At 55.1% G+C, this 21,420-nt stretch overlaps 1 protein-coding gene across 1 annotated transcript in view; it reads right to left on the bottom strand.

Annotated features, from left to right (window-relative positions):
- The window catches only part of LOC116875507 (collagen alpha-1(I) chain), a 50,407-nt gene that overhangs the window by 17,211 nt on the left and 11,776 nt on the right, over nt 1-21,420 (bottom strand). The window contains exons 3-8 of the mRNA XM_032871072.1: nt 6,170-6,359; nt 5,732-5,829; nt 5,470-5,656; nt 2,971-3,326; nt 2,326-2,764; nt 908-1,141 (exon numbers count right to left, since the gene is read on the bottom strand). Of these exons, the coding sequence (XP_032726963.1) occupies nt 908-1,141; nt 2,326-2,764; nt 2,971-3,326; nt 5,470-5,656; nt 5,732-5,829; nt 6,170-6,359 (1,504 nt within the window). The remainder of the gene's footprint in view (nt 1-907; nt 1,142-2,325; nt 2,765-2,970; nt 3,327-5,469; nt 5,657-5,731; nt 5,830-6,169; nt 6,360-21,420) is intronic.

The raw sequence follows: 21,420 nt of genomic DNA, 5'->3' as shown, positions 1-21,420 counted from the left end.
CCAGAAGCCGGGGCCTCCAAGGATTTTCCATCCGTGCTCCCAAAGAGGGGTGTTGGGGGGCCGGCAAGGAGGAGGCGGAGAAGCTCGAAACTCCCAGATAACCGAGGACCGGCTCTGTCGGCCCTCGCAGATTTATGAGGTGCCTGTGGGGTGTCGGCCAGGCCTCGCGGAGGCGGCCAGCGCACCCTGCCTAATCTTTGACTTCCATCTAATCATTTTGTTCCTGCCACTTTCGACTCAGTGTCCAGAGAAGCAAACAAAGGGAGGATGGGGGATGGGGCCACTCGGCAGGAGCGAGGAATCTGCGGCCCCCCCCCAGCACAGTGGGGGCCCCTTGAGCCCCAGGCTCCTACCCTGCGTGGGTCTCCGGGAAGGCGAAGGACGAAGGGTGATCCTAGCGGAGTGAGGGACTCACTCTCCAGGCAGGCTCGGCTTCCTCCACTAGTTAGGGTGGGAGCCGCAACCCCCCAGCGGGTCTCAGAGCCCCACGGAGGCAGCATCGCGTCCAACATGCCGCCAGGCCGGGCTCCTTGGGAGGAATCCCCGTGAAGGCCCTGGGGCGGCGGGAGAAAGAGAAAGAAATACTTTCCCCTAAATTGCAATGGAAGGGGTTCGTGGAGAGCGTTGGGCCGGGTGCCCCCAACTGGGGGTGGTAGAGAAGGCAGAGAGAGGCCGGATGTCTTTTCTTCCCACCAGATAAAAGATCCGCCCAAGCGGGTAAGACTTAAGGAGTGAAACTTGCGTTTTTCATGTAAAAAAAACAAAACAAAACAAAAACCCTAATATGGAAAATGACTTTAGTGGTCACCACCCATAAGTCAACTAAAAACAGGGATAATTAGAGTGTGGGGAATTCAGGGGACCATAAATCTTCGGCGCCTTTTCTACGGGAATCGGGAGCCTTTACGGTTTGTTGAGTTTTATTCCAGGGCTTTGGTGGATGCGGGTCTGCACCAGGAGCCCCACGCCCGGGCCAGCCAGGCCGTGCAGCGAGGGCCCCGGGAACCCCTCATCTCCGTCCCCGGAAGGTGGAAACCGAAACTGAGCGCTCTGCCGAGTGGAGGGGCTTTTCCTGTCGTCGGGCCCCCTCTCCGCGGCCCGGTAACCACGACTTGGGACAACGTGAAGCAGGGTCTCGGGGCTGGGTGTTGTACAGAACCCGACTCCAGGGCGGGGGGGGGACCTTCTCTTCTTTCCAGACCAGACTCCAAGGAGAATATTCGAGGGACCGGGAGGTGAGGCATTTTTTACAGCGTGCCCCACTCGAACCCCCACCCCTTTCGCCCAGGCCCTTTGTTCTCACTTATGGAAGGGGGGGCAGGAGAAAAGGACCCGAAATCATCCCCTCCGTCGCTTCATTTTCAGTATTCCCCCCAACGGCAAAGAATACATTTCACTCCATGGGGGATTTTTCCCCACCGGGCAGAGACCACATTTCCAGTTTCCCACGTAGGACTCTCCTTCTGTGAAAACAGTCTCCAAACAAAAACACCCCAAAACCAAACACCACCTAAAGCCCCACCAAAAGTGGGCAGGAGGAGGTTCATTCTCCTCCTTAAAGTGTCCCCCAGATAAAAGCGCGCCCTTTCCTTCAGCTCTCTCCAACCCTCCCCTTTGTTGCAAAGACTCAGTCGCATCCTAAGAACAGGGCCGGGGAGGGGGGGCGGCTACGGGTTCACAATCAGAAGAGTTCTCCCCCCAAAACGATTCTCAGAGGACTTCTTTTGTTTGACGTGGGCATGGGGGAGGGGAAGGAGCCCGCTGGAGGGCGGCTACGGGGCCTCCCCTATCAACCCCCCCAAAAAACAAAGCCCGCGGCCTCTCCTAACGGGCAAGTTCGGGGCTCCTGGGGCTAGGAGGGATCACTACAGAACTAGGGGAGCTGCCCGCCCAGCATGGAGCCAAGGCTGGGTTTCCCCTTTCTGAGCTCCCTCCGACCCTCCCCCAAACTGAGCCTCACAGCTCGGAAAAGAATCCGGGCTTTCCAGGGGATGAGGGTGAGAAACTGCAGGGAACAAAGCGCCGTCGCCCCGCACTGGGACCCAGGCAGGGCTCGTGGTCTCTTCGGCGAATTAAACGGAACCTGGAAAAAACAAGCTTTTACAAAGCGGAACGAGGTCCCAGCCCCGAAGCGGAGCGGAGGGCGGTCCCCCGCAGGGACTGCAGGCGCAACCCGGGACGGCGTCCACGCAGCCGCCAGCGGCCCTCCCAGAGCCCTGCAGAGAGACACGCTTGCAGCGAAAGGCTCTACACACCAACCGGGTTTTTATTCGTTCGCTACCCGGGTGCGCTCCCGGCGCGCGGGAAACAAGGAAACGCACGTACCTGGCGGCGCTCCGAGGGCGGCCTCGCGGGCCCTCCGCTGGCGAGGGGCCCCCGGAAGCCACTCCCCACCCGGCCGGTCGCCCCACGGCCCGTCCCTCCCTCCCCGGCGACGCACCCCTCCGAGTCAAGTCCTCAGGAAGCGCGAGGAGCTTCCAGTCCGGGCGCAGCATCCAGCTTCCAAGGCGCCGTCCCCGGGGAAGATCCCCGCGGCCCTGCAGGCCGGGAACGGGGCGCCGAGGCCGGGGAGCGGCGCGTCCCGCCGCTGGGCAGGGGCTCTCGCCGCAGGTCGCACCCCCGGCCCGCGCGCATCCTTCCCGGCCTGGGCTCCGCGTTCCCCCGTTCCCCGCCGAGCTCCGGGAGACGGCCGCGGAGCCCTCGGGGAAGACGAGGAGGCGGCAGCGGCCGCGGTCCCGGCAGGAGCCCCGGGGCGGGAGGGGTGCTGGGCGGAGGGGCCGAGGGGCGGAGGGGCGGAGGGGCGGGCAGGCTCCCCGCGCCCCGCTGCCGCCGCCCTCCAGGGCACCCCGCCTCGCCCCCGCCCTCGCCCCGCCTCCGCTCCGGAGTCCTCCCCTCGCGCGCCTCCCCCCGCGGCTCCCCCTCCCACTTCGGGCCGCCGCGCCTCGCCCCCCTCCGCCGCGGCCCAATCACCGCCCGCCGCCGCCGCTCCCTTTGTCTGGGCCGCGGGCTCGGGCCAATGGCGGTGCGCGGACACGCGGGCGGCGCGCGTCTGGCCCAATGGGCTGGCCGGACGGGCCGCGCGGGGCGGTGCCGGGGCCCCGGGGTCCGCGCGCGGCCGGGCGGCTTCGTGCAGGCCCGCGCCCGCGGCCGGGACGGCGGCCCCCAGGCAGGTGGCCCGCCGGCCGCGGCCCGCAGCGTTTTCTCCCCTCTCGGAGTCGCCTCCGCTGTGCGGGAGGGCGGATGGCCCTGCGGAGCGGGACGACTGCGCGCCCTGGAGCGCGAGACCCTGGGGGATTTGGCCCGAGGGGCTCCGCGCGCCCGGCGCCCTGCAGAGAAAGGCAGCACAGCGGGAGGGCGCGAGGGTCCCTGAGAGCCGGCGCCCCCGAGGGACGTGCCTCTTAGAGGCGTCTCCTCCCCGAACTGGGTCCCCTGGGGTGGGAGTGGGGCTCAGGAGCCAGTCCTGGCCGCGTGCCCTGCCTGGAGGCTCTCAGGTCACCCTGGATAAGGAGTGGCCCTCTGTCCCCCTGAGCTGGGTCATATTGAGGGGGAAATGTCAGAACGCCAAGAGCCGGCACCCACAGCCTCTCAGATCTGGGGTCTGCACAGCTGGGGCTGCACACCTGCTGCCTTTGGTGTCCTCCCACAGGTGGGCTTCCAGCTCCCCTGGACGGCCGGGTCGCGGGAAGGGTCTGCCTGTGCCCTCACCCAGGCCCTGTGGGAGGGAGAAAGGTTCTGACCTCTGTACAGTGTCCTTGTTGTCGCCTCATGGAGGGAGAAGGTGAAAATCTCCAGGATGCCAGATCGCTCCTCTGGTCCCCTTTTCCCTAGGAAACACACACACACACACACACACACACACACACACACGCAGCATCTCAGCTTGCTTCTTCATGGTGGATTTCTGCCCTCGCTGCTCCGGTACCTTCTTTGAAAGTAGAAGACATGGTTTTAATTCCACAAGGAGCAATAGCCACCATGCATGGCCCCAGCCTCAGAGAGGGTGGCTTCCAAATCTGGGCTCAGAGTACAATCACGGATAAACCGGAGTAGGATCCTGAGCACAGCACTTGTGGGTGGTTCCCTTCCAAAGCACTGGACGTGGAGACTGGGAAGGTCCTACTCTGTGGGGTGAGTTGGACACCCGGATGAGGTGCAGCCTGCCATAGGGACCTGCCATGTCACACGGACCCAGGACTCGTCGGGTTTGGCTGAGGTTTCTCGGTCCACACATCGCTGGAGCTTATGTCACCAAAGTCACCATGCAACTCTTACGTCTAAGGCCTCAAGACAGTGACCTCCAAGGCCCTACTCTGTGGTTCCCCACTCCAGGCCTAGGTGATCCTGAGGCAGGCCTGGAAGGCCAACCCTAACCCTGTTGGCAGCCCACAGACCCCATCACCTCGTCCTTGGAGATTTTGCTCCCTGGGATGCAAATCCTGAGAACTGACCAGGTACGGATGCCGCAAGGAGATTGAGTAAAGATGGTGGTCTGGACCCTTCCTGGCAGCCTCTGGACTTCCCCTCGAAACCGGGAAATGACAGAAAAATTGAAAATCCATTCTAACCAGGAGCACAAGAAGGGTGCCCTCAGTGGACTAGAGATCCCAAAGGGTTCTAGGGAGATGGGTGGTGGTGGGACCAGTTGCTCTGCCCGGAGGGGAGAAACCGAGCTAAAAGCAGAGGCAAGGGCGCTGGGGTGGCTCAGTGGGTTAAAGCCTCTGCCTTCAACTCTGGTCATGATCCCAAGGTCCTGGGATCGAGCCCCACATCGGGCTCTCTGGTCCGTGGAGAGCCTGCTTCCTCCTCTCTCTCTGCCTGCCTCTCTGCCTACTTGTGATCTCTGTCAAATGAATAAATAAATCTTAAAAAAAAAAAAAAAGCAGAGGCCGCAACTGCTGGTAGGCAACAGGAGCTCAGGGGATGCTGCTGTGGGGCCACAGGGACAACTGTCAGGGCGACCCCGGGGGGGGCTTTGTGGGGACAGAGTCACCCCTGGCTGTGCCAAGCACCAGACAGCAGATAAAGAGGAGAGCCTACTGGTGCCTAATGCCCAGAAGGAATATGGAGTCCCCTGTCCCCTGAGGGGTCCCCAAGCACCTCAGCGACCTGCTGGACCCTCCACACAGTGGCCACAGGCCACCAACAATGTGCTGATGGACAAACAGGACGCCTGGTGTCTGAAGAGGACCACAGACCTGGAGGCGGCGGCGCCCGGGAAGTTCCCGAAGCAGGGCAGAGGCCACAGCTGTCCGTGGGGATCGGGTTCCCTGGTCCCCTGGTCGCGGGCTAGACTCCGTTTCCCAAATTCCTTAGCAAGTAGGTGTGGCTGGGACACCAGCCCTTGTCCAGTGGAACTTGAGCAGATGGGACAGGTGCCCTGTCTGGGAATGGCCCAAACCCCCCTCCCAGGGGCCTAAATGGTGACAAGCCCAGTGAGGGTGACGGGAAGCTTCAGAGACTGCGGGTTACCGTCCTGGGCTCTGAAGGCCAGCGTTCAGGCCACCGCCACTTGAAGCCCTGGTGTGGCTTCTCCGGAGACAAAGCAGCTTCTCCGAGTTCGTGCGGTCACACCAGGTGTGTGTGCCGGGGCCGGCAAACCTCCAGAGCTTCACAGCCCCGCACGAGACCCTCACGTCCACCTGCAGGCCGTGGCCTCCTGGGCAGTGGGAGGCACTGCTGTCCTTGGACCGGGCAGTGCGACCTCGTCAGCCCGCGGGTTTTCGGCCGGCACCTGGGGAGGCTGCGCTGGAAGGGCGGAGGGCACAGCGCCATGTGCTGGGGGGGAGCCCGAGGGGCGGGCCTGCGTCCAGGCCCCAGCGACCCTCAGGGCTGCGAGCGAGAGCATCCGTGATTGTGGCCCTGCCGCTGTGTCGCCGTGTCGGGTGGTTTGTTTGCAGTGTCGCTGTGGCAACGGCTGCCTAACCCGCCCACCACAGCTAAGGCAGAAACGGGTGCCTGGGGAGCCGGTGTGACAAAGCCTGAAAACATGTGGCGCTGGCTTCGTGCTCAGCTCGCGGGGGACAGGGAAGCGGACATGGCGAGCTGGAAATAATAACACACTTCCCTTGCCGGGTCCCGGCAACATATTTGGAAAAACTGGGGCAGCGGTCGCCAAGGCCCCAAGGGCAAGGGTGCGTTGGCCGTCTCAGCGGCTTCCCTGTGGCCTCACCGGAAAGCCAGGGCCGGCTGGCGGCGTGGCCCGGGGGGCCTGGTACCTGCAGGTTGGAAGAGCCCCGCGCTCACGCCGCAGAGAGTGGGAGGCTGCACGGGCGCAAGAGAGACTTGGGCTTTGGGCTGGGCCATCTCCATGGAGATGAGCTGCTTTTCTCCCTGGGGGAAGTCTGGGTGCTGGTGGACCTCTGGAGGCCAAAGGGCAGATGTCTTAGCTGCCCAGCCCCGGGCCCCGTGGCACAACCCTTCCCTGGGTTCCCCTTGCAGTCGGTGTGACCAGGTAAGCAGTTCTGTGCAAGAACATGTGGGAGAAGCAATGTGTGTCACCTTCAGACGAGCCCGGAGACCTCTCTTGAGACTTTTTCCGTGACTCCCCTTCCCACGGCCGGGGTGGGGACAGTCCAAGCGACTGAGGAAGCCACCTGCTGTGAACAGGACCTCCTACCCCAAAATGGGACGCTTGCCCTGGGAAGGTGAGAGCTTCAGAAGCTTCTTTTTTTTTTTTTTTTTAAGATTTTATTTATTTATTTGACAGACAGAGATCACAAGTAGGCAGACAGGCAGAGAAAGAGGAGGAAGCAGGCTCCCTGCTGAGCAGAGAGCCCGATGTGGGGCTCAATCCCAGGACCCTGAGATCATGACCCGAGCCGAAGGCAGAGGCTTTAACCCACTGAGCCACCCAGGCGCCCCGAGTTTCAGAAGCTTCCAACATGCACAGTTACATGCGGGGTCTCAGTGTTACAGGACTTGAGCTGTGCTTGCCTACAAAGAAGCAAGAGTTTCCAGAACACCCGGAACGTGTAAAACAGCATCTGTAATACCATCAGAGAGAAAAGAAGAGATTTTATCCTTTATTTTATTTTAAGATTTTTAAATTTTATTTATTTATTTATTTATTTGGCAGACAGAGATCACAAGCAGGCAGAGGCAGGCAGAGAGTGAGGGGCGGGGAGCAGGCTCCCTGCTGAGCAGAGAGCCCAGTGCAGGGCTCGATCCCAGGACCCTGAGATCATGACCTGAGCTGAAGGCCGAGGCTTAACCCACTGAGCCACCCAGGCGCCCCTAAACTTATTTATTTGACAGAGACATAGCAAGAGAGGCAACACAGGCAGGGGGAGAGGGAGAAGCAGGCTTCCCGCTGAGCAGGGAACCCAGTAGATGTGGGGCTCGATCCCAGGACCCTGGGACCATGACCTGAGCGGAAGACAGACGCTGAACAACTGAGCCACCGAGGCGTCCTAATTTTGCCCTTTAAAAACAGCATCTGGGGAAGCAAACTCTCAGATGATTTTTATTTTCTTTTTCTTTTTTAATAATTTTATGTATCACACAATTTTTACAAGAATATGTTGTTTACATGTTCAGAGGAACAAAACCAACAAAACCAGGTTTGTTGTGAAAAAAATAAAAATGAGTTTTAAAAGATACCTTCCAGAAGTCAACTATCTTGGGACATAAAAAATGTGGACGTTGAAATAAACAATACGTAAAAAAAAAATACTCAGGAGCACCTGGCAGGCTGTCAGTGGAGCATGTGATTTTTGATCTCGGGGTGGTGAGTTCAAGCCCCACATTTGGCATAGAGATTACTTTAAAAAAAAATGGGGGAAAAAAAGGCCAAAGAGTAGAATAGAAACGGTGGAGCCACGAACTAGTGCGCTGGAGAATTCTCTAGAACACAGAGTAAAATGTAAAAAGTTATTAAGTTGGAAGAAAATTTAAGAAGCATGAAAATTAATTCACAGTTTCCTACATCCCGTTATTTAGACGGAATTCCGAAGGACGGAGACTAGAGGGAAAGCTATCTACTGCAACAAAGAGTCCAGGAAAACGCCCCGGCCTCGAAAACACACATGACAACACTTTGGAACCCAGACAAAGTGAGCAAATAAAAGCTCCCAGTGGGGGAAAAAAAGAACATGTTACTTCCAAAAAAAGAAAGAAAAGGATAAGCCTGATGTCAGACATCAGCAACTTCGGATTCCAAACAATTCAGGGTACCTTCACAGTTTGGAGGGGAAGTTACTTGAGCCTGTGATTCTCTGCCAGGCCTAACAGCCATTCAGCTGGGAGGAAAAACAAACACTTTTTTGGGTCATGCCAAGTGTTCAGAGAGTTTATTTCCAACAAATACTATCTGACATAATTACTAGATTATATGCTCTAGCAAAACGAAAAATGAATCCAAGAGGAAGACAGGGCCTACAGGAGTCAGTGAAATTATTTTTATCGGGGAACTCGTGCTGGAAAATCCTCTCAGCAGCCTGGGAGGAAAATCCCGATGACCTCATCCTGAGCAGGGTGGAGACAGGAGGAGGGAAATAACGCTGGAAAGTGTGTCTTATTCATGGGGACAATCTGGATCCTGATTAATTCTCAACATGGGTAGGAAAAGGTAAGTTTACATATGCATGCTAAAAATTTTAAGTAACCACTAGGTGCATAGAAGTATGGTATAAGCCTTCCGAGCCATTAGAAGGGAAAGCTGGAGCAAAGAGGACTTTTAAATCTAAGAGAAACAGGAAAGGGGGGGGGGGGGCAGGAAGCCTCCAGATGGAAAGCTGAGGCTCGATCACAGGACTGGATTTCAGTACCCTGGCGATCACAATAAACGCGAAGGAGTTAAAGTCATGCATTCAAAGGCAGAGACACTTGGGATAAATAAATGTTCAAAATCCAGACCCCAGCTGTCAGGAAGGCTGACCCCAGCACCCAGCCTGGACCCATAGAGAGAGCCCAGGCAGGAGGTTCCTGAGGCCTATGAGGAGGGCTAGGACAGAGTCATCACCCTTCTTTTCTTTCATTTCCCACTGCAACTTGGTGTTTGGTGTAGGCATCTTGAAGTACTGTTTCTGTCCATTAACGCTTCCAAATTTTGGTAACTATGTAACGTATTAATGAAGAAGCTCAAATCACATACAGATGTTTATGATATATTAACACACATGTGTACAAAACATAAAAAATCATCTAGACGTTGATGATTGTATTTGAATATAGTTGGTTTCTCTTATAATCCTATGTGTTTTCAGTATTTAAAAACCTTGCTCTGAGAAGGGATCCACACACCCCCAGATGCCAAGAAGAGACCAGGCCAATCTCTGTGACTCAGCAGCTGATCCTACACCTGGGCAGGGCGGGCACGCACGCACGCAAAGGGACGCACCCTCCAAGGACTCCAGGACAAGCCCATTACTTCTGTAAGCGCTCCCGGGGGCAGATGCTCTGGTCTTCCCCTGGATCCTGTTGGGTTTGGGTGAGAAGCCTGCAACCACCAGTCCCCTCACCCAGCCTGAGGGCAGTCCGGCCCCCCCCCACCTCTCGTAGTCAGAGCCCAGGAGCTGAGGTCTGCGGGAGACACTGCCGGACCCCAGCTGTCAGCTCCGGCGCCCACCCCCCTCTGTCGTGTGAAATGTTAAACTTCATCACTGTTGATGCCAGAGGGAGACGGAGTCTCTGCTTCCTGCACCCCCGCCCAGAAGAAAACAGGGAGCAAGCAGAGAAAACGGTCAAAGGTGACAGCGGGCTAACGGGCTGCTCTGCCGTCTGCGTGTGGGCCGCGCTGTGAGAAGCTGTAGGGCCACACATGTCGGTTTTTAAAGATTTATTTACTTCAGACAGGGGAAGAGAGAGGGAATGTGCAGGGGGTAGGGGTAGAGGGAGAGAGTCTTAAGCAGAGTTGGAGCAGCACCGAGTCCTACGCAGGGCTCCATCTCAAGACCCAGAGGTCGTGACCTGAGTCGAAACCAAGAGTTGATGGCTCAAGCAACGGCGCCCCCCAGGTGCCCAGTTGAATTGCACATTTAATACCGGTCCCCATCCGTGTACGTGTACTGTCCTTCAATGCACCGTTTTAAAAAATGCCATACCAGAGACGCCTGGGTGGCTCGATGGGTTGAGCCTCTGCCTTTGGCTTGGGTCATGATCTCAGGGTCCTGGGATCGAGCCCCGCATCGGGCTCTCTGCTCTGCGGGGAGCCTGCTTCCCCTCCTCTCTCTCTGCCTGCCGCTCTGCCTGCTTGTGATCTCTCTGTGTGTCAAATAAATAAATAATTCTTTTAAAAATTTTAAATTTAAAAATGCCATACCAATGGTAATGGTTGCACGACATTGTGACGGTTCTTCATGTCACCGAATCGTATGTAAAAATGCTTTAAATGATGAATTTTGTATATACAGTATACCACAACAAGAAGGAAGAATAATTCAGAGGATTAGAGTAAACATTGCTAAAGCAAATGCTAAGAAAAGGGAACATATGTAGTAATGCTAGTAAGAGAAATGGAATTCAAGGCAAAAGGCGTGTAAAGCGATCCCCCAAAGCCCACTGCATTTCCCTTCCAGCCGCCACAGAGCCGTGCCAAGTGCATTGGCTGATCCGTAGCTGTTCAGCTGCAAATGACGGAAAACTTAACACTGACCTGCATGTTGTTTGTCTCATGCGGCAAGAAGTGCAGACCTTGGAAGTCTACGATTAACAGAGCTACCCAAGGAAATTGTCAGGGGCACAGATTCTGTCTTTTGGCAGCATGTGGCTTATGTCCTCATGGCTACAAAATGGCTGCTGTGCCTCTGGTCACATCCTGTTTCCAAAAATGAGCAAGGGAAAGGGCCAAGGGGTAAAGCTTTATTTCCACAAAGCTTCCCCTTATTTTTAGGTGGAGAAGTCTGCAGAGGTCTCTGTCCACATCTCCTTGGTCAGGACTAGGTCACAGGGACACTCCTATCGTCCAGGGAGACAGAGTCCGTGGCACCAATCACGAACTGCTATAAACCAACTAACATGTCTTCAAAACACAGAGAGCAAAAAATCACAGGGTTCACCTGACTGGCTCAGTTGGTGGAGCACAGGATCTTGATCTCAGGGTTGTGAGTTCAGGCCCCTCATGGGGTGTCGAGATGCCTTAAAAATAAAATCTTTAAAAAAAATTATAGTGCACACAAAGCTGCACATAGATCTTAACACATCAGTCTCAGAAATTGAGAGACCCAGTGCACAGAAAACAATGAAGTATATGACAGCTCTAAAAGGCACAATTAACAAATGTGATCCCACAGATCTCTATTAGAGAACGTTGTGATGGATGAACAGAAGCTCTATTATTTCACACGTATGGACCAGTCACAGAGCTGTCCATATATTGGGTCACAAAAGAAATCCAATAGATTGGGGCACCTGGCTGGCTCAGTTGGTGGAACACTGGACTCTTGATCTCAGGGTTGTGAGTTCAAGCCCCACACTGGGCGTGAAGCCTACTTAATTGAAAAAAAATATATCGACTAGATTACCAGAGCAGAAACCATGCAGTTCACGTTCCTTGACTACAACGAAGTCATTTAGAAATTAAGAGGAAGTAGTTTACATAAAGATTAATCACTTGGATGTTTAAGGACATCGACATAACTCTTGGCTAAAGGAGGAAATCAAAACAGCAATTGTAAACTATTTATAAATGAAGAAGCAATGAGAGTATTATAAGCCTGTGTGCTTATCCCCAAGGAATAACTAAAAATGTGCACCCTAAGTACATTATGGGAAGGCAAGAAAGACTGAAAAGGAACAAATCCAGCCTTCGAGTGGAGAAGTTTATAAAAAGCAGCAAAGAAATCCCAACATTTTAGCTAAGGTTTTTACGTTTGTGTTCGTTCGTAAAGGAACGTAGGACCTTGAAACATTTCTGCTGGTTTTTCCCCTTTGGGTTAGTAGAAGAGTCAGGACGATCCCTGTCTTCTATGCTTTGGGGAGCAGGTTCCCTATCTGTCACTTACCGTTCCATGAAAATGTGGCGGAACCTTCATAAGGCCATTTGAGCCTGGTGACTCTTCTATGGCTAGATTCTCGACAATTTCCACTGATCATTTTTACTTCTTCTTGAGTCAGTTTTAGGCTCTTCTTCCTCCTCGGAAATACTCAAGGTTTCGGTTTCTATCTTGCTGGTGTACCACACGTTCTCCTGCTCAAACAAACAGACGCCCCGCTCTGCATTTGTATGTTTGGTCCCTTTCCCTGTCCCGTGCTTGTGTGCGTGTGTGTGCGCGCGTGCGTGCGTGTCTACACTCCCGAGGGGGTCTTCCTGCAGCTGCAGAGGGGCCCTCACACCGACAGTGACATCTCTGCTGCGTCCTGTCACCCTTCTTTCCCCATTGGCTCTTCTCTCCGTGTATAGACGCGCCCGGAAAGTAAAGAGCGTCAGCACAAGCCAACCCCAAGCTCCTCCTGTGCACGGACTTCCCCTTAGCCTGCTCTCTCCTCTGCTCCCTCTCGCCTCGGCAAAACATCTGGAAAGGGTAGTCAGTCTACTCCAAGGCTTCTGTCCTGTTTTGGTGTTTCCTCAGCCCTTTGGAACCAGGACCCCTGTCAAATAGACTAAAATGAATGACTGCAAAAATAAAACAAAACCCCGAAGGCATCCCCAGTGCGGGCCCTAATTTTGCTGGATTCCGCAGCCCTCGACAGCCCTGCTGGCTCACTGTGGGTGTTGCTAAGTGCAAGCTCTGGGCTCCCGTGCTGCTCAGCCGGGCCGGGTGTCCTGCTGCGAGGGGAGTGCTGGCCCACTCTGGAATCCACAGCCCGGGGCCCTGCTTCCACCTTTGCCTCCAGAGGCCCCAGAAGTTCTCCCAGGCCTCCCCTCCCTGGGCAGCTCCCTGGAGGCCTGGGCCTTTCCTTCACTGAGCCTGCTCTCCTGTCTCCCCTCCTTCCTCTGTTTCTCCGCCTTTCTCCGCCCACCCAGTGGGCCCTCTTCTCCTGGCCCTCTGCGTGCTCTCTCCGCAGGACCACACTGTGGGCTGGGTCTTCCACACCTGCGTGCCAAGAGCGTCCAGATCGACCCTCTAGCCTCCTCCCGATGTCCACGGCTCCTCCGGGTCAGCATCCCTGTGTCGACACGGGTTCTTGGAGCTAACTGGGGAGGATATAGGTTGGCTCACAGATTGGAGGGCAGAGCTGCATAACTAGGCAGGAGCCAGGGGCCCAGGACAGAAGCAGGGGTACTCCTGGAATCTAGGGGGCAGGAACCCCCTGGGAGTCTGCTCAGGCTTCTCCAAGGGAAGTTTCAGCCCTGCTCTGGCCACTAACCCTGCATGATAACACTCAAGACTCCACGGCTAAACCCCCACCCCCTTAGGCTCATGCTTCTGTGAGCTGGAATCTGGACCTGGTGCAGCGGGTCCTGATCCCTGCTCTGCGAGGTCTGAGGTTTGGGCTGGGAAGACAGCTGGGGGTGACTTGAATAGCCTGGGGCCTTGAATCATCTGGAAACACCTGCATTCCTATTTCTGGCGGTGGATACCAGCTGTGAGTCTCTCCTGTGGCCTCGCGCCCTGCAGCCTGGGGCACCAAGCTGCTTACAGCTCAGTCCGGGCCTCGGAAGGGAGAGAACTGAGCCGAAGCTGCTGGTCTTTTCTGACCAAACCAACCCAGTCAGCAAGACCAGCCCTGGGCCGACGGGGCTGGGGAGACGCAGATCTACCCACTAATGGAAGGAGGATCAAATAATTTGTGAGCATTTTTGTTTTCAGACTACGGCAAAAAGGGAATGTCGCACGAGCCTCTGTCAGCTCTGCTGGAGTGGAAATTCCAGGCCGGGAGAATCTGACTGCTGAGTCCCGTTCGTATGCAGAAAGATCCCCGGGGGAGCCCGCTTCAAATTCAGACTGCAGGCCCGGAAGTTCAGTCCCTGAATTCAGGGTGGGGCCTGGGAAGCTCGCAGAATAGCTCCCATAGTGATTCTGATGCAGGGTCCCCAGGGGAAACTCCTTTTGAAAGACATCAGAGTGACTTTCTCCGGGTTTTTCCAAACTTAGTGTGAGCCATCAAGATCACCACACCCGGCCGCAGCCAGGGCTGGTGGATACGGGATGGAGGGGTGGGCCCCAGGCCTGGCTGCGGATTTGGAACGAGGGGTCCGCCACCAGTGGGAAATGCGAGAGATGGGGGCCAGGGGTCATGGTCTTTGGCCTTGCTGGCCATCTCACCTCTGTCCCCTCGCAGCCTGGGAGCCCCACGCAGGCAGGGCCCTCTCCTTGTTTCCTGTTCCCCAGCACTAGCCCAACATCTGCTCACAGCACCTCCACAAATCCTTGGAATGGTCTGGATCGGCTGTGTGTGTATGTGTGTGTGTGTGTGTGTATGTGAGTGTGTGTGTGTGTGTGTGTGTGTGTGGCTTAGCCAGGGGTGTGAGCTTGAGACGACTTTTGTCCCCAGAGAGCTGGTGGTTCTCCGTCTGAGTGCACAGCAGAACCAACATCGGGTGGGGAGTGGGGGGCGCCTGGGTGGCTCAGTGGGTTAAGCCTCTGCCTTCGGCTCAGGTCATGATCTCAGGGTCCTGGGATCGAGCCCCGCATCGGGCTCTCTGCTCAGCGGGGAGCCTGCTTCCTCCTCTCTCTCTGCCTGTCTCTCCACCCGCTTGTGATCTCTGTCTGTCAAATAAATAAATAAAATCTTAAAAAAAAAAAAAAACCAACGTGGGAACCTCCGTTAGGCCATCGGGGAATCCAACTGAGAGGCTGTGGAGACATCGGGCGTTTCTTCCTAAACACTTAAAGTTGTATTTGCATATGCAAATGTACATAATAAATAGCGCACCGCCGTATATATTTGGCAACTAGACAAAGTCACATTAGACACACACATAGCATCAGTTAGGATCTGTTGTTATGCTTTTTATTTTGACATGATTATGGATTCCCGCACAGTTGTCGGAAACAGCACAGAGAGAGCCCGCCTCCCCTTTCCCCAGGTTCCACCCATGGTCACACCCTGTGAAATGATCCCGCAGAATCGTGACCTGGGTATTGGCCTGGATGTGGTCAAGATACAGAACACCGGGTCACGCCAGCGCCCTTCCGTTACACCCCCGGCGACCACTGCCTGGACTCCATTTCTATACTGTCGTGGTTTCAGGAGGGGTCACACAGGCGCTGACCTCTGGGCCTGGCTTTCCTCACTCGCTGTCATCCTGGGAGCTCCCGCACCCGCCAGAGGTCATGGGCGTTGTTTTCTGGTCTTGACCTTCACCAGTAGAGCCGCGGTGTCCGCTGGAGCTCCGGGTTTGGTGTGAACACAAGTCGAGGCTTCTCTGAGACAGTGACGCCCACGCACGCGACCGCCCTTCAGGTTCCGGTTTAAGAGACCCCGCCAGGCCGCTGTCCAGAGAGGCTGCGCCTCGGCGACCCCCAGCCCCCCGCCGCCGCCCTGCTCTCAGGCCGTGGCTTCTGCGACCGGGGGAGCCCTTCTGTGGCCCGAGTTGGGGACTCGGTGTGCCTTTAGCTCGCATCCCCCAACGAACGATGACATTGAGCGTTTTCTCAGGGACTCACTTGCCACCTGCAGGGCCCCTGCAGGAAAATGTCTGTTCACGCCGTTTGCTCATTTCCTGACCCAGCTGTTGTCTTTCTGCCGCTGGGCTGGGGGACCTGCGCGAGCCCGTGGATGGGTTTGTGGTTTGCGTGTCTTCCTCTAGCAGGCAGCGTGGACGGGCCTCACTGCTTTTTTTTTAACTCCGTACTTTTTTTTTTTTAAGATCATTTATTTATTTATGTATTTGACAGAGAGAGAGACAGCAAGAGAGGGGACACAAACAGGGGGAGCGGGAGAGGGGGAACCAGGTTTCCCTCCGAGCAGGGAGCCCGATGCGGGGCTCGATCCCAGGACCCTGGGATCATGACCAGAGCCGAAGGCAGACTTTTAACGACTGAGCCACCCAGGCGCCCCTTAACTTTGTGCTCGTGAGCAGTTTCGAACTTACAGAAAAGTGGCAGAACTGTTACACAGTCCCTCTGTACTGTTCGCCCAGATTCCTCAAGTAGTGACATTTCGCCACATTGTGTCGCCCTAGCGTTTTTTAGCGTTTTTGAACCACTGAGAGTCGCAGACACGATGCCCGTTACCCCTTCACAGGGAGCGCGGATTTCCTCAAACGGGGACAGGCTCCCACACAGCCACGGCATAGCAGTCAAAATCAGGACACTACTACTGATACGGCGGTACTCCTCAACCACAAACCCCGGGACATTTCATGGATTGTCCCAAACGTGTCCTAGAGAGCCCCAGAATCCAACCCGGGGCCACAGGTCAGTCCGTTGTCCCATTCCTCGGTCTCCTTCCATCTGGAATCTGAGTCTTTGTGACTGACTTCATCACGCAGGCTTGGGAAAGCTCACCGGCCACACTTTGGTCTGACAATCAGGGTCAGTGCCTCGGCATTCAGGAAGGAAGGCAAGCTAAGCAAAGCCTGTTGAGCCGAAGGGTGAACTGAGGCCAGGAAAATGCAGGGGCTTGTTCAGTGCGGCAAGGGTGGCGGACGGCGGGGTTCCCAAGCTCGCCAGCCCCTTCCCTAAGGCCGCACACACCCGGGGACTCTGGATGGTGCTGTTTGCTGATAAGGCAATCCAAAAGGTCAGAGGACAAAAGGGTTGCTTTTTCAAAATCTACTTTAAAAAGTGGTACACTGGGGGGCCTGGGTGGCTCAGTGGGTTAAAGCCTCTGCCTTCGGCTCAGGTCATGATCTCAGGGTCCTGGGATCGAGCCCCGCATCAGGCTCTCTGCTCAGCGAGGAGCCTGCTTCCCCCTCTGCCTACTTGGGATCTCTCTCTGTCAAATAAATAAATAAAATCTTTAAAAAAAATAAAAATATATATATTTTAAAAAGTAACACCCTAGACCACTTTTTTACACATACCCAAAAATAGACTCAAAATGGCTTCAAGACTTAAATGTATGAGTTGAAACCACAAGCCTCCTAGAAGAAAACCTAGTAATTTCTCTGACATCGGCCTTAGTGGTATTTTTTGGATCATCTGTCTCCTCAGGCAAGGACAAGGAAAGCAGAAATAAGCAAGTGGGACTGCACGAAAATAAAAAGCTTCTGCACACTGGGGTGCTCAGCGGACTCAGTCGGTGGGACATGTGACTCTTGAGTTCGAGTCCCAGGTTGGGTGTGGAGATTACTTAAAACAAAACAAAACAGAACAAAAAAACCCTTCTGCACAGCAAAGGAAACAATTGGTGAAACGGAAAGGTAATTTACTGAGCAGGAGAGGATATGGGCAAATCGTGTTCCTGGCAAGCAGCTAACATGCAAAATGTATAAAGAATTTATGTGACTTGATATGAATAAAACCCAAATAATTCAATTAAAAAATGGGCAGAGGACCTGAACAGACACTCTGATGCCCAACAGGCACGTGAAAAGATGCTCTTCATCACTCAACGTCAGGGAAATGCAAATAAAAACCACAATGAGATCTCACCTCCCCCGTCAGAATGGTTAAAATCAAATAGACAAGAAGCACAAGTGTTGGTGAGGGTGCGTAGAACAAGGATGCTCATGTACTGTTGGTGGGGTTGCACACTGGCGCAGGACCATGGAGAACAGTATGGAGGGTCCTGAAAAAACTAAAAGTAGAAGTACCGTCCAATCCAGCAAGTCAATGTCTAGGTATTAATCCAAAGAAAACAAGAACACGAATTCGGAAAGACTCATGCGCTCCTTTCTTTGTTGCACAATCATTTATGATAGCCAAGACGTGGAAACAACCCAAAGATCCACAGATAGATGAATGGAAAGAGTGCTGTGCATATGAGCTCTCTCTCTCTCTCTCTCTCTCACACACACACACACACACAATGCAATATTACTCAGCCACAAAAAAAGAATGAAATCCTGCCATTTGCAACAACGTGGATGGAGCCAGAGGGTATTACACTGAGTGAAATAAGTCAGAGCAAGACAAATAGCATATGATTTCACTTATAAAGCAGAAATCTAAAAAACAAAACAAACACGCAAAAAAAACCACAAAAACAAGACAGAAACAGACTCAGGTAAGGAGCACAGACCAGTGGTTACCAGAAGGGGCGTGGACCAAATGGGTGAAGGGGACGGAGGGGGTGATCTTGGGGTTACAGAGAGCGTAAGACACAGGGACCTGAACAGCGCGAGGAATGCGGTGCTGATACTGTAACAACATTGTATTGTGTATAATGTAGCATCACTCTGTCCTGGGCCTGAAACCCATATGATGCTGTCTGTCAACTACACTTCAATAAAAATTTAAAAAATGTGAGACATCTGGGGTGCCTGGCTCTCTCCTCTGAGCGTGGGACTCTTGACCTCCCGGTCATGAGTTCTAGCCCCAGGCTGGGTATAGAGCTTACTATAAAAATGTGATGATTAGGGGCGCCTGGGTGGCTCAGTGGGTTAAAGCCTCTGCCTTCGGCTCAGGTCATGGTCCCGGGGTCCTGGGATCGAGCCCCACATCGGGCTCTCTGCTCTGCGGGGAGCCTGCTTCCTCCTCTCTCTCTGCCTGCCTCTCTGCCTGCTTGTGGTCTCTCTCTGTCAAATAAATAAATAAAATCTTTTAAAAAATTAAAAAAAAAATGTGATGATTAGGGGCGCTTGGGTTGTTCCACATTGTTAGGCGTCTGCCTTCGGCTCAGGTCGTGGTCCCCAGGTCCTGGGATCGAGCCCCGCATCAGGTTCCCTGCTCGGCTGGAAGCCTGCTTCTCCCTCTGCCGCTCCCCCTGCTTGTGTTCCCTCTCGCTGTCTCTCTGTCAAATAATAAATAAAACCTTAAAAAAAAAAAAAAGGGCAAAAACAAACTTTAACTTGAGAATTGGTCTTTATATCTCGTGACTGTGATATTCTTGAGGGGTATAGGTGACTGACTTGGTAAGCTATCCCTCCGTTTGGGTTTGTCTGATGTTTCCTCCTCATTGGGTCCCACTTCTGCGCTTTTGGTGAAATCTCCCAGAAACGACGTAATGTTCTTCCTGGTGGTGGCACCGGGAGGCACATGACATCTGTCTGTCCCAGTGCACGCGGTTTGAACATTTGCCATCCGGTGAAGATCACGTCTGCCAGGTTTCTCCACCATAAGGTAAATTAATTCGTATTTTGAACTCACAAAAGTAGTAAGCAATAATTAGTAGAAACCTGTGAGTCAATGTGCTGAGTCGCGTGGACACCCCGTTTCTCCAGCCTCTCGCTGGCCGGCAGCTTCCTGCGAGCTCTTCCGTGAACCGGGGACGGACGTGCCACCTGCCCCGCTCACGTGCGCCGACTGCGGCATGCCCTCCGCGTTTCAGGCTCTGCTTCCTGTCCCGTCTCTGTGTTCGTTCATTTACTGGCAGCACGGGTTATCTCGACTGTAAACGAGGATGGTGGCCCATTACGGTCTTCATTTTGTTGCTTGACTTGTCCCGGTGTGACCGGTGGGACCCTCTTCAAGTCTCTTCTGACTCCCACGTCTTTAACTTCTTCCTCTGCACACTGCCTGCCTTTGTGGCCCCACAGGCCTTTCCAGGCACATCTGGAGCCTTCCCTGCCCCAGCCCTGGAACCCGCCATGTCTCCAAAAAGCCCTTGTTCCTTTCAGAGGAGAATGGAATTTGGAAGTCAAGGTCTGGGCACCAGGTGTGCTCACTGCCCCTGGGACTTCGGTTTCTGGGCCCTTTGGGCAGACGGAGCCAAGAAGCACGCGGCTCGCACATCCCGGCGTTTGCTTCTATATTAAAAAACCAGTTCATGGGGCGCCTGGGTGGCTCAGTGGGTTAAAGCCTCTGCCTTCGGCTCAGGTCATGATCTCAGGGTACTGGGATCGAGCCCCGCATCGGGCTCTCTGCTCAGTGGGGAGCCTGCTTCCCCCTCTCTCTCTGCATGCCTCTCTGCCTGCTTGTGATCTCTGTCTGTCAAATAAATAAATAAAATCTTTAAAAAAAAAAAACAAAACAGTTCATGCCAATAGGTTTCTCCCCGAAAAGACGAGGGGCAGGGGGTTGTGGGCGGGACCTGGGAACCCAGTGCTGGACAATGTCAGCTGACTCCACCTGTCCCCGGGGACATGCTGGCTGGGGGACCCTCTGCACGGTAGCCAGCATTGAGCCCAGAGCCCCAAAAGGGAACCTGTCTTCATTCTTCTGGCCTCAGGGCTGCGGGGGCTTTGCGTCTCAGGTCCGGACAAGCCAGAGCCGTCGTCGGTGGGCCGGGGCAGCCGTGAGCCCATGCTGGCCCAGGGCGTCTGAGCCAGCGGCCTCGTGCGAGAGCCAGACACTCCCTGGCTCAGAATCCCAGCAGTGAGACAACAGGGCTGCCCTCAAGGGCCCCTGCCCCATCGGTGCTTGTCCCCTTCCACCACTGTTCAGGCTCTGCTGTGCTCTCAGAGCCATTTTGAACCCACCCTGGGTCTAAAACCTGAAAGACAGCCTGCCCTGATGAACACAAGCCCTTAGCATAAAGGTTCTGGAACTTGCTCCCTCAAGCAGCGGAGTGGGGGGGGGGGCTGTCAGTGTTGGCAGCACCAGATCAAGCCTGGCATCTGGAATTCGAGAGGGAAATCAAAGCATGCTGGCCGCTCTCGGAAGGGGAAACTGAGGCCCAAAGAGAGATCACACACCTGGTAGCACCCTGCCCTGTGCACAGTCCAGTTTGGAGCTCGGGGAAGGGCCTGGAAAGGGCTGGAAGGCACCTCGGCCCTCAGAGCTGGAGCGGCCCTTCTCTCCTGAGCGCAGGGAGGCGCACGGCCCTCTGTGCTCGCAGGTTCATTTGTTTGATGAATTTGTCCTAACTTGAAAGGCCCTGGTTTATAACACTCACTTCCTGTCCCCGTCCCGTTGCCAACAGAACCGCAGGCCGGTTAACTGCACGTCCATCACCGGCTGTGGCGGGGGTGGGGGGGGCAGGGCGGGGAGCCTCCTGGGGGGCCCAGCTGTGTTCGCTCCCGGCCACACCCAGCCCTCGGCCTCCTGTGCTCCAGCAACCCCCCTCCTCCACCTCTTCCTGTGGGGCGGACCCGATGGGGACAGGAGGACCGACACCCTCCGTGTTTGCCGAAGAGACCCAGCCTTCCCGCAGAGTCGCGGAGAGTGGTCATCGGAAAGTGGCCGGGCCACCAGCTTGGGCTTGGAGCACTCGGGGGCTGCGGGGGGCTAAGCGGGGAGGCGCGGCAGTGTGGGGCTGGCTGAGGACGGCCGGGGCGGCAGGGCTGTCCTACCGCATGTCCGCATGGCCGCCGGGAGGGCACCAGGCCCCTGGAGCATTGGTCCCTCGGTCATTTCTACCGTCTCTACCGTGTGGATTTGGTTTTTAAGTATTTTGTTATTTCCCTCGGACTTCCGTGACACTTTCCCACTCACTGGGTGCCTGAAAGCAGCGGGAATTGGCACTGGAGAGACCACAGGTCCTAAATCAAGGTGTGGGCGGGGCCAAGCACCTTCCAAAGGCTGGGGGAGGGGGAATTCACTGAGTCTTCCT

This window comes from Lontra canadensis, unplaced genomic scaffold (genome assembly GCF_010015895.1).
Source record: "Lontra canadensis isolate GAN:19392208 unplaced genomic scaffold, GSC_riverotter_1.0 scaffold41, whole genome shotgun sequence".
Lineage (NCBI taxonomy): Eukaryota > Metazoa > Chordata > Mammalia > Carnivora > Mustelidae > Lontra > Lontra canadensis.
This window is presented reverse-complemented; position numbering and strand designations above follow the sequence as displayed.